Source organism: Amblyraja radiata, chromosome 22 (assembly GCF_010909765.2).
Source record: "Amblyraja radiata isolate CabotCenter1 chromosome 22, sAmbRad1.1.pri, whole genome shotgun sequence".
NCBI lineage: Eukaryota > Metazoa > Chordata > Chondrichthyes > Rajiformes > Rajidae > Amblyraja > Amblyraja radiata.
Window position 1 is genome coordinate 22,763,561 of NC_045977.1, and position 25,732 is coordinate 22,789,292.

Consider the following 25,732-nt stretch of genomic DNA (forward strand, 5'->3'; position numbering starts at 1 on the left):
GTAAATTGCCCCCCTGTGTATGGATGAGTTGCAAAATCTGGGAGATGAGGAGGAAATTGATGACTTGTGGGAGAAAATGTAATAGGGAAACATTAGTGGGGGAATGAGATTGCAGTGATAGGCAACATAAACGTGATGAGCTGAAACGAGATTGATCACTGGGATGGCGGGACTGTCATGAGGAAAGATTGAAAGGACTAGGCTTGTATTCACTGGAGTTTATAAGGATGAGGGGGATCTTATAGAAACATATAAAATTATAAAAGGACTGGACAAGCTAGATGCAGGAAAAATGTTCCCAATGTTGGGCGAGTCCAGAACCAGGGGGCACAGTCTTAGAATAAAGGGGAGGTAATTTAAGACTGAGGTGAGAAAAAACTTTTTCACCCAGACAGTTGTGAATTTATGGAATTCCCTGCCACAGAGGGCAGTGGAGGCCAAGTCACTGGATGGATTTAACGGAGAGTTAGATAGAGCTCTAGGGGCTAGTGGAGTCAATGGTTATGGGGAGAAGGCAGGCACAGGTTATTGATAGGGGACGATCAGCCATGATCACAATGAATGGTGCTGGCTCGAAGGGCCGAATGGCCTCCTGCACCTATTTTCTATGTTTCTATGAATAGCCTCCATCTATGTTGTAAGGAAATATGGAAATAATTGTAGATGGGATGCTGACTAAATGGAACAAAAGTAGTGAGATTTTATTTGGTTTATTATTATCATCACTTGTAACAAGATACATTGAGAAACTTTGTTTAGTGGGAATTTCCAGGCAAATCACATCATACATGAACACAGGTAAGTGCACAACAGAAAATAAACCAAGTGCCGAAAAATGTGTTATCACCACAGAGAAAATGTAGAAAGTAAAGAGAAACTTGTATTTAATAAATGTAAGTAAGTTCTCAATTCCTTATTTTCACAAGATTTTGTTCCACCAAAAAAAATTATTCCTACATCCTCAGCCATTCTGAAAGCTGAATCAGAAAGGCATAGATAGACCCTGGTCAAATTAAGTAGTCGTAAGTAGTAAGTAGTCGGCTTGATCAGTACGGGTGTCAGGGGTTATGGGGAGAAGGCAGGAGAATGGGGTTGAGAGGGAAAGATAGATCAGCCATAATTGAATGCTGGAGTAGACTTGATGGGCCAAATGGCCTAATTCTGCTCCTATAGCTTATGAAGAAGTACTCGCTGGAGAATGGAGAAATTGAACTATTACAAATATTTGCTATTACCTGTACCTGTAAAAGTTAACTATAAAGCCTTGAAGATAACATAATTGTTTTTTGTAGCCCAAAAGTAAAATGCTAAATGTGTCTTACTACAATAATGCAAATAACAGCTTGTTTTTTTGTTACATTTTGCATTTATAAATCACATTTTCTTTTCAAATCTATTTAAAAGCTTAGCTACATTTGTGCACATTTTCCATATTGGTCTCAGCAAAATCAAGTAAACATTTTCAATGCTTTAAAATGAGTGCACTGCCATCCATCGTGGATTGTTTTATCTTTTGGATTCAGCTGAATTGATAAAGCTTTGGCTGGGTACAGAATTTGTATTTGAAACATGGATTGCTGACTAAAACTAATTGGGAGCTTAGGGGTTTTGTATATATTATTTGCATTTTTATGCTAAAAATAATGCTAAAAATTAATACACCACAATAACGTGGGATTCACTTTAAGTAATACTTGTTTCCTGATTTGTTTTAGCCAAATAATGAATGATGGCACAAATGTTGGTAATGTAAGCACGTTGCCGACTGCAGCACCTTCCACTAGTGGTGTTCGAAAACCATGGCACGAACACGTAACTCAAGATTTGCGCAATCACCTAGTTCATAAACTGTAAGTATTTATGTGATTGCAAAAAGCTCAAAAATCCTCTTAACCTCTCCATAAATAGAAGTTTGATATTTGATGTGCTGTTGCAGCAGAGGCAATTATAAGTTGGAAGAAGGGTTTTGAACCAAAATGTCACCCATTCCTTCTCTCCAGACATGCCTATCCCGCTGTGTTACTCCAGTTTTTTGTGTCTATCTTCGGTTTAAACCAGCATCTGCAGTTCCTTCTTCCACAATTATGTTGATCTACTGATGGCTAGTGAAACTGAGCTAGACACATTAACTTACTTGACCTTAAAAGAACATCTTTAGTGGAATATAAAAATTAGAAATGTGTGCAAGATAATGCTCAGAGAGAAAATAACCAGAAGAATTACTCTGTATGAAATATTTGTGTTACATTAATTAATGTGTGTGACTGGTATACTTGTGAATTTAATGTATGACTTTTGTTGGATAAGGCTCCTGTGCATTGTCGTGAAATGCTTTGCCTAAATTAAATAATTTCAAGTTTTTCATCTGTGTCCTGTTGGGTTGATGTAACCTCTTGTTACCATTTGAGGAAGTGCAGGGTAGTCTCTAATATTGTGTCCAGTATTTATACCTTGACCACAGGAAGGGTGGTAGAGGCTTTGGAGAAGAGATTTACCAGAAGAATGTTTGGATTAGGGAATATTAGCTGCAAGGAGAGGTTGGACAAACTTGGATTGTTTTCTCTAGAACGTTGGATTTTGAGGGGAGACATGATACAAGTATATAAAATTATGAGAGGCATAGACAGCGTAGAATGTCAGAAACTTTCCCCCAGGGTGGAAATGTCAAAGACTAAAGGACATAGCTTTAAGGCGAGAGGGACTAAGGAAGTATGTGTAAGGAAGTGTAAGGAAGGTATGAGGGGTATGTTTTTTCCACATAGTGTGGTGAGTGCCTGGAAACTGCTGCCGGGGATGGTGGTGGAGGCAGATACGATAATAGCGTTTCAGTTCACGTGCCTATGTAGGGAATGGAGGGATATGGATCACGTGCAGGCAAAGGATGTTGGTTTATCTTGGCATCGTGTTTGGCACAGACATTGGGGCAAAGGGTCTGTTCTTGAGCTGTACAGTTCCATGTTCTATTTTAGGCGTTTAACATGTAATCATCTAGTTGTTGTTTGGAAAACACTTTAGGGCATCTTAATAGTGGGAACAATGCTACACAAATGAAAGTTTCTTTTTGATTGTTAAATTGTCGTGAGCTACTGTATCCATTCTCCCACAGAGTGCAAGCCATATTTCCAACCCCTGACCCAGCAGCACTGAAGGATCGTCGCATGGAAAACCTTGTGGCGTACGCTCGGAAAGTGGAAGGAGATATGTATGAATCTGCAAATAGTAGGGTAAGTAATCACAGTTGAGATGATTTGCCACAATTCCCATAAAGGCATATAGTATGCTGTTGTGTTAAATGAAGCATTTTAGATAAATAATCTGTACATACTGGAAACCTTTATTCAAAACAACTTGTCCATAATTTTGTTACAACAGATTAAAATTACAATTGTTGATATTGACAATAGCCATGTTTCAGGTGTAATCTCAAGTTTTTACTCATCAGATGCTAAAGAAGATCTGTACAATTCCAGAATCTTTTGTTTCTTGCTTAATTGACATTGCCTAGAAACAACTAAATACACTTTGCAAAATACAAAGTGGTGGAGGAACTTAGGTCTGAAGAAGAGTCCCAACCTGAAATGTCATCTGCCCATTCCTTCCACAGATGCTGCCTGACCTGTTGAGTCCCTCCAGCACTTTGTGTTTTGCTCAGGTATAGCAGTTCACAGTTATATCCTCTTACAAAGATCTCTCAATTTCAGATAAAAATGAAGGTTTCATCAGAGCCCGTTTCCTCCATTAAAGAGAAGAAGCAGATATTAAATCTTGACCTTTTTCTTATTTTTTCATTTAGGATGAATATTATCACTTACTTGCAGAGAAGATTTACAAGATTCAGAAAGAGCTCGAGGAAAAAAGACGGTCTCGACTTCAAAAACAGCAGCAGGGAATATTGCCAAACCAGGGTGCCTTGACAGGACCAGGAGGACAACCACCTGGTATGTCACAGACACCAGGTATGGCTCAGGTCCAGTCTGTCCGACCACCCAGTAAGTATGTTTCCTGTATATCTCATTTACAGGGAGTCTTAACAATTCGCAGCATGTGGATTCAATGCATAATGGTAACACTCCTGCCTCACCATGTGAAGATGGAGGGTTACATAGTGAACAAAGGGTTCAACTCACTTCAGTGCCAAAGTTAGACTGACAAATCAATATAGAAGCGAGGGACTGCTCTGCTGTCAGAGGTGTTGGGTAAAGTGTAAAATTGCATTCTTGCTTGTTATCTCAGTATTCAAAGGCAAGCGGGGAGATATTGGAAAGATCTGACCAATAATTATACCTCAGTTATAATTATCTGAACAAAGTCTGATCAGAGTATAAAAGAGAGATCGAGCGACTGTCCATATGGTGCCAGCACAATAACCTGGCCCTCAACACCAGCAAAACCAAGGAACTGATTGTGGACTTTGGAAGGAGTAGGATGGGGACCCACAGTCCTGTTTATATCAATGGGTCGATGGTTGAAAGGGTCAAGAGCTTCAAATTCTTGGGCATGCACATCTCTGAAGATCTTTCCTGGTCTGAGAACACTGATGCAATTATTAAGAAAGCACATCAGCGCCTCTACTTCCTGAGAAGATTACGGAGAGTCGGTTTGTCAAGGAGGACTCTCTCTAACTTCTACAGGTGCACCGTAGAGAGCATGCTGACCGGTTGCATCGTGGCTTGGTTCGGCAACTTGAGCGCCCTGGAGAGGAAAAGACTACAAAAAGTAGTAAACACTGCCCAGTCCATCATCGGCTCTGACCTCCCTTCCATCGAGGGGATCTATCACCGGCGCTGCCTCAAAAAGGCTGGCAATATCATCAAGGACCCACACCATCCTGGCCACACACTCATCTCCCTGCTACCTTCAGGTAGAAGGTACAGGAGCCTGAAGACTGCAACAACCAGGTTCAGGAATAGCTACCTCCCAACAGCCGTCAGGCTATTAAACTTGGTTCGGACAAAACTCTGAACATTAATAGCCCATTATCTGTTATTTGCACTTTATCAATTTATTTATTCATGTGTGTATTTACGTATATAATGGTATATGGACATACTGACCTGTTTTGTAGTCAATGCCTACTATGTTCCGTTGTGCTGAAGCAAAGCAAGAATTTCATTGTCCTGTCAGGGACACATGACAATAAACTCTCTTGACTTGTCTTGAAGTCGTGCTTTTAGGGCATGTTGTTTTTGATGTGTGGAATTCTGACAAGTTTCTTTTGTTTTTAGATGGACCCTTGTCTATGCCAAATGTGCCAAATCAAATCATAAATCGCATGCCTGGGTCTCAAGGCAAGTAATCATTTTTTTGTATTTTTCTTATTTAATAAATGTCATTATATAATTATATAGTAATATTGATAAATATACCACAATGCTGACTATAGAGATGCTTTGAAAACTCCCATGTATGGAAATTGCATTGTGAAATGCCGGCAGTATTTTGGCTCAGAGATACAGCATGGAAATGGACTCTGTCCCACCGAGGGACATTTTAAGATTTTGCAGATCTTATGCAGTTATAAATTGGTATATAATAGTAATCATTCTAAAATCGTGCTGGCTGAGAAAGAGCAACTCTGCCCAATCCTACCTTGCAGCACCTGATCGTAGCCTTGCCGATCATGGCTCTTCAAATGCACATTTTGTGGTCCAGGCTGGCTTGGAACCCATGTTAAATGGTCAATGCCACCAACAATTGACCCCTCGGTTATCAGTCATTACAAGAAAGATCACATAGTATCCACTGAAATGGTGTGCCAGTGCCTAGATCCCACATCATTGGGTGGAGCCTATTGTTCGTAGAGGCAACTGGTGGAAACATCATCTGCCTTCATCTAGTTTAGTCCAGTGTTGCTTTTATTGCCTCTAACTAATGCTAAAATCTCTCGAAGGAAAACAGAATTAAATTTGTGCAGTTGCATTCCAGCTACCAAGAAGGATGTGTCTCTTTCAGGTATGAACCAGTTTGGGCCCATGTCTTTGGGGAATGTTCAGATGCCACAGGGACCCATAGGACCACGTGCAACTCCTCCCATGAACCATAATGTACAGGTGAGCAACATGGGATCTATTCCAACGGTAATTACAGTACTTTTCTGAAGAAGGGTCTCGACCCGAAACGTCACCCATTCCTTCTCTCCAGAGATGCTGTCTGTCCCGCTGAGTTACTCCAGCATTTTGTGTTTACTTTCGATTTAAACCAGCATCTGCAGTTCTTTCCTACACGCAATTACTTTTCTGTTCAGCTGTTCCATAGGTAATGAGATTGGAGAATTGCTGTTACTTTAGATATATTTACTAATGAGGGAGTCTTTGGGTCAATTGAAATTTGTTGTGTGTAAGTGCTAATTCTACCCAGCTATCTGGCCCAGAATAAGTAGTGATCCAAGTTTAAGGAATAGTGAAATGCATTAAATGAATCTATTTAAGATTACTAAAAAGAAATAAGATGTGTAACAAACTTTCTGGATCAGATACAGCCATGAAGTAAGTGAGTGGCTTTTTTTAAATTACTAAGTTAATGCAGTGGAATGTATAAACGATATCCCAGTTTCCTTTTTTCCCCCCACTTCTTTTCCTTACTTTCTTTCCTACTTCAGCCCCTTTGAGTCCTTTCTTCATTCTGCTGTCATAACAGGTTAAATAATCCAGTGCCTTTCATCAACGACCCATCATAAATCGCAGCTGAGCTTTAGCCAATTTGCCAGTTTTGCCTTCCTCAATAATCTACATTGTCAGTTTTAAAACTTTCATTCTAATTATCCCTGGTCTTATCCAGTTGTGTTTACCTAATAAAAATTTACATTTGAAGAAGATACTTGGGGAAAGAGTTCCTGTATTTATTGAGTTTGATCCTTTAGGCGGTGTGGTCTGGGAGAGAAGCTTAGTATTTTATCACCTTAAAGGCATTTCATAAAGGCACATCAAATGCAAAATAATCTGTATGTTGGAAATCTGAAATCACAACATTTTAGAGATGCTCAGATGTCGGGCAGCTTATGAGAGAAACAGTTAACATTTCAGATCACTGCTGTCACCTGAATTGACGAACCTGAGTTTATTTCCCAATCCAAGATAATACCTGACCTGCTGAGTGTTTGCATAGAAACATAGAAAATAGGTGCAGGAGTAGGCCATTCGGCCCCGAGCCTGCACCGCCATTCAATATGATCATGGCTGAAATACTTTTTTCAAGTTGTATAGGTGCAATCTAGAATGTGAAATCATTCTTTAAAATAAGAGAGCACCCATTTAAGATGGATCTTGTGATATTTCTTTCTGAAGGTCAAGGGTCACTTTTTAACAGGTAATGGAAGAAGAGTCAAGTGTTCAATATTCTTTAGGCTAAAGTTGATTGATTCTTGATATACTGAGAGGTAAACAGGAATGTAGAGTTGAGATTACAATTGGATCAGCTGTGATTACAGAGGAGGTCTAAGGGACTTAAGTCGTCTACTCTTCTCTTATTTCATGTTTGTATATATGTAAATCTGTAAAGAGCCATAGAAGGCTTAGGAAGTTTGGCATATTCCCAGCAACTCTAACCAACTTCTACCGATGCGCCATAGAAAGCATTTTATCGGGATTAATCACAGCATGGTTTGGGAATAGCTCCATCCAAGAGTGCAAAAAATTGCAGAGAATTGTGGACGCAACCCAGACCATCACACAAACCTCCCTTCCATTGACACAATTTACTCCTCAAGCTGCCTCGGCAAGGCTACCAACATAATCAAGGACGAGTCGCACCCCTGCCACTCCCTCTTCTCCCCTCAGGCAAAACATACAGAAGTGTGAAAACGCACACCTCCAAATTAAGGAACAGTTACTTCCCATCTGTTATCAGGCAACTGAACCATCCTACCTGTAGTAGCCATTTGGCTTGTTTTGTGTGTCATTAATTATGGCATGTGTCTTTAAATTTTAGACTGCCCGTTATATTGTGGGTGGGATTTATGACGTATTTTAGGGCGTGTTTGGAGCTAGGTTTCTTGTGCAGAAGCTTAGTTTTTTAGTTTAGTTTGAGACCAGCATGGGGAAGGCATACCCTTTGACCATGCGGAGGGTAACGGAGACACGAGGAGTTTTCTAACCTTTAAAGCGATAAGCTGGAGTTCGATGAAGATTATAGTGTTAAGAGTCGGAAGAAGTTTGGATGTACCTTGTTGTTTTTCATCAACAATAAAGAATCTATTAATCAAAAGACTGTTATGAAGATTTATCTGTGAAGAAGCTCTGAAGGTCTCTGACGGAGAGCTCACATGCGTATAACGACATTCTCCTTAATAATGCAGTCCACTTAGCGGCTAGAGGGAGTAATCTCTTGAACGATATAAAAATCTGCCGCTACACTACCAACAACTAGAGAACAACCCTCAACTGCCATCTCCCTCATTGGAGCCCCTTGGAGTATTTTTGATCGGACTTTACTAGCTTTATCGTGCACTAAACGTTATTCACGTTATTCCCTTCATCATGTATCTGTGCACTGGATGGCTCAGTTGTAATCATGTATTGTATTTCCGCTGACTGCTTAGCACGCAACAAAGGCTTTTCACTGGACCTCAGTGTAGATTGGTTACATTACTAACCAATGTAGTGCTTTATTAATATAAGCTCAGCCTACTACTACACCATTCATATTATCGCAGCCCGACGTGTGCTGTTAGTTGGTGATGCAGCACGGTAGAATTGATATGCTGCTGAGTGTTGTATGTGTTACTCAATAAATACTGTTGTACCAGATCCGTGAGTATGTGTGACTTACTCAACACTCAGTAAACGTGACAATAACTAAATTCAATAAACTAAACTCAAACTCAAATATTCCGTTTATTCTAATAATTTGTTTGTCATTTTCCAGATGGGCATGTCACCTTCCCGACTATCAAATCCTCAAGGTCTGATGGGAGTGCATGCCAACAACATTGGTCAGCCTTCTCCCCAAAACCAGTTTCTGAATCAGAACCAGTTTCCTCCAGCCTCTGGTGGAATGAATGTCAATAATGTGGGGATTTCTCAACCTGCAAACCAGCCTGTAATGAATCAGGTAATGGCTTTGAATCTGCGTATTAATTTAACACCAATGTTATCATGTTTCAAGGAATGACAATCTATGTAATTTGCTTATGTTGATGTGTCATAACTTTGTCTTTGTAAATAAGCGCATGACTTTTAATGCTGTCTAAGTGGATCAGATGTTTTCACTGTAATCCTGGATGGTGTAGGCAGTGTGTGTTGTCCATGTCACAGGGCTGCCATCATTGGGTGAGTGTTGGGAGTGAGAAATTTAGAGAGACCAAGCCTCGGGGAGCGTAGCGACGGTGGAGTGGGGGGGGGGGGGGGGGGGGTAATTTGGTAGGGGGGTGTCCCGCCTCCCATTGGTACGGAGCTTTCGCATTTTTCAGCTTGAAATTGTGCAATCCGGTGCATACTATAGCGAGTCTTTTAACTTACACTTGAATGCAATATTTATGCTTTAAATTGGATTAGCTATGAATAGGGTTAGGCTAAATTACATTCCTAACTACATTCCACAGTAGAGCCAGGCTCTGATCAACAGGTGCAGCACATGAATGATCTTAGTGTATTCATGTATGGAAATCAGATTATAATCAAGCACTTGGCTCATGTTGACCAACCTGGGTCTCACTGCACACCTGGTATTACTCCTGACCCTGACTCCAGTTGCATACCTTCTCTCATTCCTGACCCTGAGTCCACCTGGCCCCCTATTCTACCCTAATCATAGCTGCTTACCTGCTTAGGTTCCCAGTGCTGAACACTCCCATTGTCCCAGCTTTGACTAGTACTATTCCAGACCTTGACTCTGGATGCTCCTTGCTCCTAGCCCCTCTGCACTGACAATATATCTGGCCTACACATAAAGACCCATATCTGACCCCCTGGACTTAACCTATTAAGTTCAAGTCCACAGGTACTTATCTAATGCGGTAATTTTTCATGGGGCACTTCACGGACCAAATTTTGAATAACAAAATTTGCTGCATCCATTGGCTTCCTTGTTATCTAACATGTTAGTTACTTTGTCAAAGAAATCATCAATTGGTTGAACACAATTTCTCATTCACAAAATTATACTCACTCAGCTGTATAAGTATTATGTTACCATTTCCTTCATTTTCCTAACAAACTGTCCTGAAGTCATTTTCACCCCCAATATTTTCATTATTTTGCTGTCTTCCTCTCAGCTGGAAATATTCTGAAATGCAACGTCCAATAACTATATATTTAAGCAATAATATTCTATTTACTGTGATCTTGAGAGTACATAGTATTTTTTGTGGTATTCATAACACAACAATGATAAAAGAATGTTTGTTTTGATTACACCTACCACATGCATACATTATTATATTACAGTTAATATGTACCGAGGGCAAATTTTTTGTTCCAATGCTCCCCATTCCCAATTACTTTTACATTGAAGTGATTGAAATCCAAGTGAAGTTTAAATGTCATCAGAAAAATAAAACCTCCGGAATGGATGATATTCATTACGTGGTTGGTTGGAGTCAGTATCAGCACAATTACTATATTAAACTTTGAATCTTGGTTCAAACTAAAACGTAAGAAAAATAATAACCTCCTCACACATTCCCCTGCAAGTATCTCTGTCACTCCTTTAAAATATGCCCCTTCTTTGAACAAGCTCTTAAACATCGCATCTGAATCAGTTTCCATCTGATTACACTCCTTGAGGATGTTCATCTACGGGTTCAATTAATAAAACACCGAGATTGGGGACATTTTTATTCAACCTGTCAAAGGAATTTGGAGGGGGGGGGGGGGTTAGAAATAGTCAGTGAGGTAAACAAACATAATAGTTGAGTGGCAAATGACAATAGTGCTACCTTCCCAATATTTAACTGAAGGAAATAATGGGTTATCGGGGCTGTATGTTGTGACAGACAGCCCGACACCTTGCATGTCATTTTAATATTGCACTTATCCCATCCCCCTGGATATTCCGGATTAATAAATTAAGGTTTTGTCAACTAATTACAAATCAGGCTAATTACAAATCAATAACATTAGCCAACTCCGAAACACGAAGCGCTGAGCATTGGGATGCAGACATCACGGACAACTGGCCTCAGTTCCCCGCTCACATCTGGCAGTGCACTCCATCTGAACCAGGGGCCGTGGAGTGTTTTTGAAAGTGGTGGGGCTTAGCGATCACTGTCCTTGGGGGGGAGGGGGGGTACCCGGCGAGGGAGTGGAGCAACCAAGTAGGGGGAGGGTGTTTGTAATGTTGGCGGGTGTGGGCAAGTTGGGCTGAAGGGCCTGGGGGGATCCTGTGTTCAGGATGAGGGGTTTGGATGGTCTCCCCAGCTTGACCACCTGGGGCCTGGCGGTGAGAAAGTCCAGGACCCAGGCACACAGGGGAGTGTTCAGTCCCAGTTCCAGCAGCTTCTCAACAAGTCTGGTGGGGACTATGGTTTTGAAAGCTGAACTGAAATCAATGAACAGCAGCCTCACATACCCTCCCTTCTGGCTGTCAAGGTGAGAGAGCATGGTGTGCAAAACCTGGGAGACCGCATCATCCGTGGATCTGTTTGAACGGTATGCGAACAGCAGCGGATCCATGGTGCGAGGAAGGAAGGCGCAGATGTAGTTTTTGATCAGCCTCTCGAAGCATTTCATGAGCACCGAGGTGAGGGCCACCTGTCGGTAGTCATTCAAGCAGGCTGGAGAGGCATTCTTAGGCACTGGTACAATGGTGGATCTCTTGAAGCAGGCAGGGACCACGCACTTGGCCAGGGAGAGGTTGAATATTGTGGTGAGCACTGGAGCTAGCTGATTAGCACAAGACTTTAGTACTTGCCCAGATATACCATCTGGGCCTACAGCTTTCCTCGTATTCATACGCGCCGGAGCCCTCCTCACGTCGTGCTCAGCCACCGAGAATGTTTGCACATCCCCAGCGGTGTGCCTCAGTAAAGCCTCACTAGCCAGCGCGCAGACGATGTTGTTAGCCGGAGAGCTAGGGCCCCGCCTCAAATCGTGCATAAAAAGATAAGGAGGTGCTGGCACTCCTGGTTGAGGGGGGGCTGCTCTGGTAATTAGTAGCTGGTTCCTCTTGCAGCTGGTTATTTCTTACAAACCCTTTCAAACTGAAGAAGAGTCACTAGCTGAGAACTTGCTCCTCAACTTCTCAGAGTACCTTTTCTTGGCAGCTCTGATTCCTCTTCTCAGGTTCTCAACCTGTAAGCTTCATCTTTAGACTGGCGGAGCTACCTGAGTTCTGCTGTAAACCAGGGCTTGTTGTTGTTGAACCAGATCCAAGTTCTAGTGGGAATGCAACTGTCCTCACAAAAGCTGACATATGATGTCACAGTGTCTGTAAACTCATCAAGGCTTGTGGTTGCTTCCCTGAACACATTCCAATCCGTGCAGTCAAAGCAGGACTGTAGGTTTTCAATGCCCTCGCTTGTCCACCTTTTCATTCTTCTGACCACAAGCTTAGCAGATTTTAGTTTCTGCCTGTAGGTGGGAATATGTTGAACTAAACAATGATCAGAGAGACCCAGAGCCACCCGGGGAACAGAGCGATATGCGTTCTTGATTGAAGTGTAACAGTGATTGAGTGTTCTCTCCCCTCTGGTGGGGCAGGTAACAAGAAGTCTGCACTTTGAAAGGTCTTGGCTGAGGTTAGCCTTGTTAAAGTCTCCCAAAACAATGACCATGGAGTCACTCTCTACCCTCATTACCTGGTCAGCGAGTTGCGTTTGCGCCTCACGTACGCGGGCTTGAGGGGGGGGGGGGCGTAAACTCCAGTGAGAATAAAAGAGGTAAATTCCCTCGGGGAATAAAAAGGTTTGCAGTTCATAAAGAAGGATTCTAGATTGGGAGATCAGAAGTTAGACAGTACCATGATGTCGCTGCACCAGTCCTGGTTAGTGTAGAAGCATATTCCATTGCCTCTTGATTTTCCCTCTGCTTCGCGGTCCACTCTGGCCAGCCAGTTGCTGCGCATTGTCCGGTGTCGAAAACACAGCCAGGTCTCGGAGAAGCACAGGGAAGCAGCTCGAGAGAAGTCCTTGTTTGTTTGGCACAGGAGTTGCAGTTCGTCCACTTTGTTGTTGAGAGAACGTAGATTAGCAAGGAATATACTCGGGAACAGTGTGCGTAATCCTCGTCGCCTGAGTCGGGTGAGTGCTCCAGAGCACTTCCCACGTGTCCTCCTCCGTCTCTAGTCCTTGAACACAGCCACAGCCCCGCCAACGAGTATGTCCAAATAATCCAGCGAGTGAGAGAAATCCGGAACGATGTTTGGAGGTACCGTATGTCTGATGTTAATGAGTACCTCTCTCGTGAAAGTGATCTTTGTGGGGTTTTCACAGACGACACAAACAAACAAACACATACAAAACAGCAAGGAGCAGTACACCGTGGCAGCCATCGTCAGTGCCAGCCGGATTCCAGTCTATTTTTCTGGAAATAGATTCCAGTCTCTCCAGGGAGCTGTGGGAGAGGATGCATTGAAATGTACAAAGTTCTTAAGAGGTTTGATAGGGTAGAGAATAATGTTTCTCCAGATTCTGTAGATGCATTTAAAGCTTCAGAACATGTTGATATAATTGCCAGTTGTTCAATACAAAATATACATTTAAATTTGCTCTGAGCACCAGTATCCTGTGTGGTTTTATTTATCTCTAGGTGAATGTTTCATTCCCATTCTTTAGAACTATGTTTGTTCATGATCCAGTAAATTAAAACTGTTTATAAATAGCATACAGTAATAATATGTAAAATACAATATAATAGAATGTAAAATACGACGTGGAAGATACGCTTTGACATATTCCGACTGCATTCGTGCACTTTATGTGCCTTTGAAACTTCCCCATTTCACTCAGTATATTAAACTTGTTAAATTTCCTTTAACTATTATGTAGCAAATGTAGCAAACCCTGGTATTAATGAACTAGTAAGACATTTTGTGGGGTCTATTTTGTTTTGCAGACACAGGCCCCTGGAACCACCCTGCCTTTGAACAATACTGTAAACATGATTGGACTATCGGGTGCTCAGATGCATTGTCCACCGGTATCTCAGCCAACTCTCCGGCAAACTCCTTCCCCCGCCTCCATCTCTGCCTCTGCCGTTGCCACAGCTGCTGGAAGTATGCCATCCATCCAGCATTCGGCCCCTTCTGGCATGACTTCTCCTCAACCGGCAACTTCCCAGTCTCAGGCCTCCACTCCAGCTTCCTCTTCAGGTCAGACTTCAACACCGACAGCAACACCAGCACGGAGTACCACCCCAAATCAGACTCCACCTAGGACCCAAACCCCGACGCAGCCTCTAACACCAGTACAATCACAGCAGTCGGTAACAACACCACAGCCAATGCAACAGTCGGTCGGGCCACCTCAGCCTACAACTCCTGTAAGTAGTCTTGCTCAAAATAAAATGCAATAATGCAATTCCAAAATGAAAACAAAATGGTGAAAACAGTCAGTGGAAAGGAACACACGTTAATGTTTCAGGTCAAAGACACATCATCAGAAGTGAATTCCAAGAATTCCCAGTATTTTTTCATTTTATTGCTTAGAACAAAAAGGATTTGTGTGAATGACAGCTGAGTATTTCATGCTATCGGTGAATCTTTTTTTTTTTCCTTTTTATGCTAATCATAGTTTTTATAAAATTAGTAACACTTTTCATTAGTAATTTAAATGCTGTAAAGAATGTGGAGACATTTTGAATTTTAGGCATTAAATCCCTGGAGTTTTCAATATCACCGATTTAAACACAAAGCACCTCAGTTGGTCAAAGCACCTCAGTTGGTCAGTGGATGGAATGGACAGGCAATGATTCAGGTCGACCCTTCTTCAGACTGGAGAAGTGCCCTGACTCCAAAACGTCATCTGACCATTCCCTCCACGGCTGCTGCCCGTTGAGTTCCTTCAGCACTTTGTGCTTTGCTCAGGATTCCAGCATATGCGGTTTCTTGTGTCTCCATTTTCAATATCATTTACTGGTTAAGATTTTACAAGTTAATTCATCACTTTTTGGCTGAACTGTAAATAGTTCAGATATTCCTGTCTAATCTCAAAAATCTTTCAATGAAAAGTGTAGATTGGTTATTGCATGTGAACCAATCAGAGTAATGTAGCATCACTAACTCCACCTTACTGTACACTTTATATTAACACCCATTTCCTACATTGCGTAGTTATACTAGTAGTAGCGATGAACTAACAACCCACTGCACTGCTCTGCTATACCTTATGATTAAAGATGATTTAAACTCCTGACCTGTGTCTATTAAGTCATTTACATGGTGTCAGAAAGCGTGAAGTAACCCACTGCGTCCGTATACCGGGTTTTATTTGCGTTTTATTAGTTTGATCTTTTATTACCATGGCTCATTCGTGCCGCAAGCCAGCTCAGCTCATCTTTGATTCAGACATTGGAGAACGATGGAGGCTTTTCGAGATTGACTACGAACACTATATCAACATCGTCCATCGTAATGATCCAGATGAGGTCAAGGCTTTGCTCTTGCTAAACCTGGCGGGACCCGAGGCTCTGATTCGCCCGCAAACCTTCGAATTTGCGCAAGCTGTACTTAACGGTATTGGTCAGGTACTAGTACCAGCCGAGACTATGCGTAACCCCAATGTCCTGCTGCGTAAATTCCGTGAACTGTGTGACCTGCCTTCTAACCGCATCCTGGAAAGAGCTAAATTCTTCGCGAGACAACAGCTTCCTGACGAATCTGTTGAACGTTTCATTTGCGACTTGAGATACATGGCTCAGCGATGTCGCCTCGGTGAAATAATGAACGAGTTGATATGTGTCAAACACATTAGTGGTATGTCTGATCAAAAGCTCAAAACAGAACTACTCCGTAATGCTGACCTAACTCTCGAACAAGCTGTGCATGCCTGCCATATGTCGGAGGTTGTGGCCCCACTGAGCGACCTGTTTGACACTCATAAGAAGAGTATAAACCAGACGGGCTTCACTAAACACGCCATGCTGAAAACTAGCAGAAAATTTGTGAATGAACCGCCGCAAAGGTGCCCTAACTAACTACTTCCACAACAAAGGTCGGCCATTCTGTCCAGCGAACGGCAAGCCATGCAACTACTGCAAGAAAATGAACCACTTCGCCGTTTGCTGCGGGTCCCGCGGGAACCGCAATTCCACTTTGGCATCTAATCTACACCTGTTGCGACAAGACCAAACATTCTCCGACTACCAAGAACAGCTCGAAGCTGCCCGCGAGGATGATCCAGTTAGCTCATATGAAGAGTCTACTGTTCACACTCTCCTACACACAGCTGGTAAGCTTTTGGATCACTCTGTTTCCATGCTAATTAATAACAAGCCTGTGAAGGCCAAATTGGATACTGGAGCGCGCGTGAATGTAATGTCGCTGAGCGTCTACAACAAGATAAGAAATAATGAGACCTTGACTAGAGACGCCTCTACCTTGCATGCCTATGGGGGGGAGGTGATGTACCCCCTTGGAAAAACTAGCTTCAAGTGTGTATTGGAAAATGTCACAAAAAATCTGATTTTCTACGTCCTAAAATCAAAGTCTGTGACTTTTCTGGGAATTCATGCATGCCAGGACCTGGGGTTAGTCTCTTTCGGCCGCTCCGTCCACAAGCTACAAATATCTGATGACCCGATTCAAAACTACCAAGATCTGTTCGATGATACACTGGGCAAGCTGCCTGTGACTTACAAAATCGCCATTGACCCCATCGTCGTCCCAGCCGTCCGTGCCCCTCACATGCCAGGCGTGACAGAATCCAGACTGAACTTAAAAATATGGTGTCCATGGGTGTACTGGCTGAAATCAATGAACCTACAGACTGGGTTTCCACCATGGTTGTCACGAAATAGAAAGATAAAGATGAGCTCAGAGTGTGCATCAACCCAAGAGACCTAAACACAGCCATCAAGCGCCCACCCTATCTGACGAGAACTATCGGAGACGTCGCGGCTCAAATCGGTCGCGTAACAGTGTTCTCCGTGCTAGATGCAAAAAGCTCGTTCTGGCAGATACCTCTAGATGACGAGTCCTCGAACCTCACCACGTTTGCCACACTATTTTGCAGATTCAAATTTCTCAGAATGCCATTTGGTATCAATTCGGCTAGCAAAGTTTTTCAGAGAACCATGGAACAGCTGTTCACAGGTTTCCCATGCGCTATCATTGTTGATGACATGCTGCTGCATGGCAAGGACCTAGCGGAGCATGACTCAAATTTAAAGCAGATTCTGGACAGGGCACGTGAGATTAACCTAAAGTTCAACCCCAAGAAATGCACGTTCCGCGTTCCCGAGGTCACCTATGTCGGACACGTATTCACCTACAATGGACTGAAGCCAGACCCTAAGAAAACTGCAGCCATCAACGAAATGCCTTCCCCTGCCGACGTACTCAGCCTTCAATGCTTTCTGGGTATGGTCAACAATCTAGGAAAGTTTATACCCAATCTCAGCTAACTCATCTTGCCACTGAGACAGCTCACCCACAAGGACACTGCCTGGATCTGGTACCAGCAACACCAACAGGTGTTTGACTTTAAAACTACAGCTGGCCAGCGCTCCCACCTTGACATACTTCGACCTGATGCGACAAGTCACAATTACCTGTGATGCCTCCCAATACGGGTTGGGCGCAGCCTGCATTCAAACATCTGCCAACGGCACAGTGCGGCCTGTATCGTGTGCCTCTCGCACCATGACGGACACCGAGCAGCGCTATGCCCAAATCGAAAAGGAGCTGCTAACTGTTGTCTTCGCATGCTCCAAATTTAAAGATTTCATCTTTGGGAAAACTTTCACAATCGAAACTGACCATCAACCACTAGTAACCATCCTGAACAAACCTATTCACGCAGCGCCTGCACGTTTGCAGAGCATGATGATGTAGCTCCAGCAATTTGATTTCAAGATCATTTACAAAAAAGGCAAAGACATGCTCATCGCCGACACTCTCTCGACAACGGAAGACAATTCACCAGCCACGCATTCAAACACTTTGCCAGACGATGGAATTTCCATCATGTCACCAGCAGCCCTGAATACCCCCAATCCAACGGCCTAGCTGAACGTGCCGTCTGGAGCGCAAAACAACTAATGGAACGTTCTCATCTTGCCAAGTCTGATGTCTACCTCGACCTCCTGAACCTGAGAAACATTTCCAGGGACGGGGTCCTGGGTTCTCCCGCTCAACGGCTGATGTCTCGTACAACACGACCTCCACTACCCGTTGCCCAGCAACAGCTGAGGCCACAGGTGCTCAAACCCACTGCGGTCCAGATGCGCATTCAGGAGAGACAAGATATTCAGAAGCGCTCCTATGACAAGTCCAGCAAACCACTAAAACCTCTAATGCAAGGTCAAGTGGTCCGTTTGCAGGCTGCTGTGGGACCTACCCATCTGGGTTTTGTTGTAGGCTCATCCAAAGAACCTCGTTCCTACCTTATCAACGCCGATGGTGTTCTGTACCAGCACAGCCATCAACATCTACTGCTTGCGACCGAACCTCGACCAGCTCCTACCGGTCCATATGCACCGCCTCTGCCGTTCAAACCCTCTGCTGCCCCTGTTCTCCCTGGTCCCAGCATGCACTCTCTGCCTCGGTCGGTTACCCCATCCACCCACGTTAAAATTCCCGCATGCTCACCCCGCCGGTCTCCTCAAGTGTCTCCGGCTGCACTCTCTTTTTCGGGTTCCCCACCTCCCAGCCCCACTGACTTTTCTGGTACGGAGGGAGAGGGGTTTGTCCGTATGCGTTCGGGTCGCATTAGTAGACCATTTCCTACATTGCGTAGTTATACTAGTAGTAGCGATGAACTAACAACTCACTGTACTGCTCTACTATATCTTATGATTAAAGATGATTTAAACTCCAGACCTGTGCCTGTTAAGTCGTTTACAAAACGTTTGAACACTCAAATAGAATAAAGCAATTCTACAGTGTTATCAGGCAACTGAACCATCCAATCACCAACTAGAGAGCGTCCTGAGCTACCATCCATCTCATTGGAGACCTTCAGACTATCTTTGTTCAGACTTTACTGGACTTTATCTTGCACTAAATGTTATTCCCTTTCTGCTGTGTCAGTGCACTGTGAATAACTTGATTGTAATCATGTATAGTCTTTCGACTGACTGGATAGCATGCAATAAAAAAGTTTTTCATTGTACCTCGGTGCGCATGACAATAAACTAGACTAAACAATAATGTTTTATTGCTTATAATTCAACTGTCAAACCAGTGGTGCTGTTTCTGTAACCATCCCACAATCTATGCACCAATATAGTTTATGCTTAAATATGTAGTGTGATTGCTAGATCACAAATGATCTAGATTGTTGCCATTAACTCTTGCACCAGAGATTTGTTAATGTTAGGTTATTTGTTCACCATTTCTCATTGCACGATGCAGCTATCTTTACAATTGAAACATGTGTGTTTCTGTTCTAAATGTTAAAGCTCTCACAATCTGCGGCAAGCATGGATGGTAGAGTGGCCACCCCAGCCTCTGTGGCTAGTACAGACACTAACTCGCAGCAGCTCATCACCGAAGCACCGCTGTCTGAAGCCAAAACCGAGGCCAAAATGGACGAAGTGGAATCCGAGCCACCAGAAGCCCAGACGGAAGTCAAAACCGAGGTACAGAAGTCAGCAAGTATCACAACTCTTGAAGTATTCCCCCCAAAAATGATTGTACCCTTGGTAGATAAATCACCAGCTGGGCTGCATCCTAGGTGACTCAGGGAAGTAAGGGTTGAAAATGTGGTGGTATTGGCCATCATTTTCCTTTTTTCTTTGACAATGGGGTAATGCTAGAGTGCTGGAGGACTGTAATTACTACCCCACTGCACATAAGGAGAGAAATGATAAACCCAGCAATGATGTGCAGACACTTCAACCGTGAACGTGGGGGACATGATGGAAACAACAATCAGGGACACATTTAATAGTTATTCAGATATGTAGTAATAGTACGTTAAACCCAGCATGGGGCTGTTAAAGACAAGTTGTACTTAACTAAATAGATTTATTTTTTTGTTGAGGAAATAGGGTTTGGTGTTGTGCACGTGGACTGCTAAAAGGCATTTGATATCGTGCCACAAAAAGCTTGTCAATAAATTTAATCCCAAAGAATTAAAGGGCTAGTGACAATACAAGTACAAAATTGTCTTTGGGCAGGGAAGAACACAGAGATGAATTGATTGGGTGTTACATGGGCTGTAGAAAATGATGTGTTACACAGAGGTCTACCACGACCACCAGTTTTCTTAATGTGTGATAATGTTGGGTGTGGGTGTACAGAGCACCATTTCTAATCAAAGCAAATTACACAAAACGTGGATGTATGGGGAAAAGTAAGGAAAGTTGTGATAGATTTCAGGAGTATATAATGAAAATTAACAAGGAGAAATGAAACAAAGTGATGCATTTTCCAAGTATCGAGGGATATACAGTGCCCTCCATAATGTTTGGGACAAATACCCATCATTTATTTATTTGCCTCTGCACTCCACAATTTGAGATTTGTAATAGAAAAAAACATTATGGAGGGCACTGTAGCTTTGTGTTTTTAATCTATCTGCAGAGTGACGAGGTGTCTTCATGTCCACAGCTGAAGGAAGAGAGTAACGAAAGTGTTGAAAACAAGCAGGATGCAATGGAGGAGGTGGAGGAGGAGGAGAAACCAGAAATTAAAACCGAACCCAAAGAAGAGGAGGAGGAGACTGGAGCCAATGCATCATCTCAGTCATCAGCATCGCCTCCACAGTCACGTCGAAAGTGTAGGTGTTTCATAGTAAACTCATATACCATTCAAATAGCTTCTGCACCCAGCTCTCAGGGATGTTGCATATGAATTATTTCACACCCCTGGGTACATGAAGCTAGTGCTGCACAGTAATTGTTTTGTGCATGATCTCCAGCAGCAGTGTGCTATCAAGCATTAGGCCAAAGCAGTCAAGCCCACAGCATGAAGAGTTTTATTCACACACAGGCAAGCCCTAACCGCACAGGTGAGGACTGAAAGGGAAACAGATTTACTTGGTTTTTGTGGGCATTTGGTCATATCACTGGAAGCTGTCCATTCCTTGGGAACATCTGTGCTTTAAAACTCTCTTATAATGGTTGCTATAATCTGAACCTGGTGAACATAGAGCTGTTATCTAGATGAGCACCCACTCTCCAAGTGTGCCATCTCCTAAAAGCTACTGCAACCTTTTGATGAAAGCACAATTGACTATACAGTGCATTCAGAAAGTATTCAGACCCCTTCACTTTTTCCACATTTTGTTACATTAAAGCCTTATTTTAAAATGGATTAAAAAATTTTTTTTTATCATCAATCTACACACAATACCCCAGAATGAAGAAGCGAAAACAGGTGTTTAGAAATTTTTGCAAAGTAATCAAAAATAAATAACTGAAATATCACATTTACATAAGAATTCAGACCTTTTGCTATGATACTCAAAATAGAGCTTAGGTTCATCCTGTTTCCATTGATTATCCTTGAAATGTTTCTACAACTTGATTAGAGTCCACCAGTGGTAAATTAAATTGATTGGACATGATTTGGAAAGGCACACACCTGTCTATATAAGGTCCCACAGTTGACAGTGCATGTCAGAGCAAAAACCAAGCCACGAAGACTAAGGAATTGTCCGTAGACCTCTGAGACAGGATTGTGTCAAGACACAGATCTGGGGAAGGGTATAAAACAATTTCTGCAGCATTGCAGGTCCTGAAGAGCACAGTGGCCTCCGTCATTCTTAAATGGGAGAACTTTGGAACCACCAGGACTCTTCATAGAGCTGGCCAAACTGAGCAATCGGGGGAGAAGGGCCTTGGTCAGGGAGGTGACCAAGAACCCAATGGTCACTCTGACAGAGCTCCAGAGTTCCTCTGTGGAGATGGGAGAACCTTCCAGAAGGACAACTATATTTGCAACACTCCACCAATTAGGCCTTTATTATAGAGTGGCCAGATGGAAGCCACTTCTCAGTAAAAGGCACATGACAGCCCTCTTGGAGTTTGCCATAAGTCACCTAAAGCACAGACCATGAGAAACAACCATGGGCTGATGAAACCAAGATTGAACTCTTTGGCCTGAATGCAAAGCATCACATTTGGAGGAAACCAAGCACCGCTCATCACGGTGGTGGCAGCATCATGCTGTGGGGATGTTTTTCAGTGGCAGGAACTGGGAGACTAGTCAGGATTGAGGGAAAAATGATCGGTGCAAAGTACAGAGAGATCCTTGATGAAAACCTGCTCCAGAGCGTTCTGGACCTCAGACTGGGACGGAGGTTCACCTTCCACAGGACAACGACCCTAAGCACACAGCCAAGACTACGCAGGAGTGGCTTTGTGACAAGTCTGTGAATGTCCTTGAGTGGCCCAGCAAGAGCCTGGACTTGAACCTGATCGAACATCTCTGGAGGGACCTGAAAATAGCTGTGCATCGACTCTCCCCATCCAACCTGACAGAGCTTGAAAGGATCTGCAGAGAAGAATGGGAGATATTACCCAAATACAGGTGTGCCAAGGTTGTAGCGTCATACCCAAGAAGACTTGAGGCTGTAATCGCTGCCAAAGGTGCCTCAACAAAGTACTGAGTAAAGGGACTGAATACTTATGTAAATGTGATATTTCAGTTATTTCTTTTTAATTACTTTGCAAACATTTCTAAACGCCTGTTTTTTATTATGGGGTATTGTGTGTAGATTGATGATAAAAAAATGAATTTAATCCATTTAAAAATAAGGCTGTAACATAACAAAATGTGGAAAAAGTGAAGAGGTCTGAATACTTTCTGAATGCACTGTATCAGAAGCAATGTGTCATTATCTACTGAACTAGAGCATGGTCTTGTGATGAGCTGACCTCACTGATCTTTGTCTTCTGTTAGTTTTCAAACCAGAAGAACTGCGGCAAGCACTTATGCCCACGCTTGAAGCATTGTACCGTCAAGACCCAGAATCGCTGCCATTCAGGCAGCCTGTAGATCCCTCACTGTTGGGAATTCCTGTGAGTACTAATTGGTGAATATGTTTGACCTTGTTACCGTGTGCAGCTGCTAGTATTGTTAGATGATGTTTCAACCATGCCTTCAGTGACAGTTTTTTTTTGTAGCTGGGGTTTCATGCAGCTGAACATTTTATATGTTAAAGTGTAACATGGAGATGTGAGTACCGTCCTTCGTGTGAAAATGTTGCCCTTCAATCTTTCCCCTCTCACCTTAAACCTATGCCCTCTATTTCTTGATTCCCTTACCCTGGGGGAAAAATGTACATTCACCCTATTTATGCCCCTCATCAATTTATACATTTCTATAAGATCACCCCTCAGTCTCCTGCACTCCACTATCTACCGAAATGCTGTAAATACTGTTTTGTGTGCTATCCAGGCAAACCATACCATACATGAGTAAAACAGGTAGTGCAAAAGGAGAAAGGAAACAGTGCATAGGATAGTGTTACAGCTGTAGAGAAAGTGCAGATTTTTTTTAAAGTACATGGTCCCCTTTACAATTTTCTGTTCAGCTGCACAAGCTCCATTGAAATCATGTGTACTGTGCCACGGCTGGCCTTGGGAGTCCAGTCACGGAACTTCTTAAGCAGTTACCATGACCATTACTGTCCATAGTCTGGAACTTGTGCATTAGGCAACGCATATGAGAAAGTCCTGGACATCTAATCTGGACATCTAAATAAAGACTGTTCCATTTGAAATCATTGGAAACTACTGCCATATGGTGGACCATGATGTTTCCTTTATATTATGTACAAATGCCCTGAATCGATTGTTAATGTTTATTTGGTTGTACTCCCATGTAAAGTTATTGCAAGCTGTATCAAATACTCTTCTATTTGTTGCAAAGATTCTAATTTGGCGTTTCCAACATGAGGTAGGTTCTGGAAGATAGACTGACAGCATTGTATGGCTTAAAGTGGCCCTTGCATTTTACCTGATCAATGTAGTTACTTCGATATATGCAGTGATTATATTTTTGTTTCTCAGGGAAAATACTGAATCAATCAGACTGTCAGCCTGATATTCATTTTCTTTGTTCTGGAGGAAGCTGGTGGTTTAGTGGTTAGTCTGAGAAAATTTAAAACCGCCTGCTTCTTAGATCCACAAACGAGTTAAGTTGCAAGTTTAACCGCACACCTGCTGCATTGTGTGGTGGTTGCAAATGATAGTAGGTTTTTGATGCAATAGAAACTGATTCTGAGTTTGCTCATTGTGATGTTGGTAATATAATCCATGTACAATAACCATTCCTATGTTAGTCAGCACCTTTCATGAACCACTGCAGTTGGTGTGGTGAACATATCCCACAGTGCTGTTAGGTAAGAAATCTTAAGATGTTCAGTGACACTGAAGGAACATAGCCACATCTGGATGGGCATGAATTAGACAAAAGTTCGGTGAGGGCTACTAGCATTGTCCTTCCTTTCTGCTTCCTAGAAGCTAGAGGTTGTGGACTTTGGGAGATGTAGTTTAGTTTAGAGATACAGTGCGGAACAGGCCCTTCAGCCCACCGACTCCGCTCCGACTAGTGATCCCCGCACACTAACACTATCTTACACACACTAGGGGCAATGTACACTTATACAAAGCCAATTAACCTACAAACCTGCTCGTCTTTGGAGTGAGGGAAGAAACCGAAGATCTCGGAGAAAACCCAGCGGTCACAAAGAGAAAGTACAAACTCCGTACAGACAGCACCCGGAGTGAGTCTCTGGCGCTACAAGCAGCTCTACTGCTGCGCCACCAGTCAAAGAAACATTACTGTGTACAACAGTGCCACTTCACTACGGTGGTGCCCCACTAGAGGCAGAAGTGTATGATCGCATGGTGGATGGGTGTTTTTTCCTAATGATACTGGGCTTGGTTATTATTGGAGCTGCACTCATTTGAACAGCTGTAGGATTTAGCATCTCAATCCTCATGTGCCTTGTAAATTGGAGAGGTGAGCCAACTGCAGGATACCCACCTCCCACTTGATCTTCAGCCAGTCAAATTTCCGGTTCGTAACACTCACAGAGTATTGAGTTTGGATATTTAGTACTGTTAAATGCTGAGGGAGCTTTGCTGAGCACCCCACCCCACTACCTGCAATATTTCCTGCCCTATGGAAACAGGTCCTTCAGCCCAACTTGCCCATGCCTACCAACATGCCCCATCTACACTAGTCCCACCTGCCCGCACTTGGCCCATAACCCTCTAAACCTACCCTATCCATGTACCTGCCCAAATGTCTTAAACGGTTTGCACACAGCCCACTAAGCCCTGAGCTGTCGCATACACTTTTGGCAGTGGACATGGCCCCTGCTTGGCCAGCCTTCACAAATGGGGCAGCAGCCCAACCCCACGGTGTGCTTGTGGAGAACAGCAAACAATGTAACACATCATTGAAGCATGCCCTCAACAAAGACTCAAAGGAGGACTTGTCACCCTTCATACAGCAGATCAAGAGGCAACTGCTTGGCTAAAGGACTTTGCATTCGCTAAATAAATAAAGTGCACTGATGCCAAAGGTTCTTCAAACAGATCTGGCTAGATCACATGGAATCCAGTATGTTAGCCAATTGAATACAACATTGGCTTATTGGTAGGAGTCCGAAGGTGGTAGAAGAGGGGTGTTTTTTAGATTGACAATAGACAATAGGTGCAGGAGTAGGCCATTCGGCCCT

General features: G+C 43.0%; 1 protein-coding gene across 5 annotated transcripts in view; it reads left to right on the top strand.

Annotated features, from left to right (window-relative positions):
* The window catches only part of LOC116985723 (CREB binding protein), a 137,615-nt gene that overhangs the window by 40,820 nt on the left and 71,063 nt on the right, over positions 1 to 25,732 (top strand). For 4 of the 5 annotated variants that reach the window (XM_033040653.1, XM_033040656.1, XM_033040654.1 and 1 more), the window contains exons 8-17: positions 1,716 to 1,850; positions 3,107 to 3,224; positions 3,794 to 3,989; positions 5,226 to 5,288; positions 5,953 to 6,050; positions 8,863 to 9,048; positions 13,989 to 14,414; positions 19,494 to 19,673; positions 20,620 to 20,815; positions 22,942 to 23,060. In XM_033040653.1, the coding sequence (XP_032896544.1) occupies positions 1,716 to 1,850; positions 3,107 to 3,224; positions 3,794 to 3,989; positions 5,226 to 5,288; positions 5,953 to 6,050; positions 8,863 to 9,048; positions 13,989 to 14,414; positions 19,494 to 19,673; positions 20,620 to 20,815; positions 22,942 to 23,060 (1,717 nt within the window). The remainder of the gene's footprint in view (positions 1 to 1,715; positions 1,851 to 3,106; positions 3,225 to 3,793; positions 3,990 to 5,225; positions 5,289 to 5,952; positions 6,051 to 8,862; positions 9,049 to 13,988; positions 14,415 to 19,493; positions 19,674 to 20,619; positions 20,816 to 22,941; positions 23,061 to 25,732) is intronic. The other variant, XM_033040655.1, reaches the window with a different exon arrangement.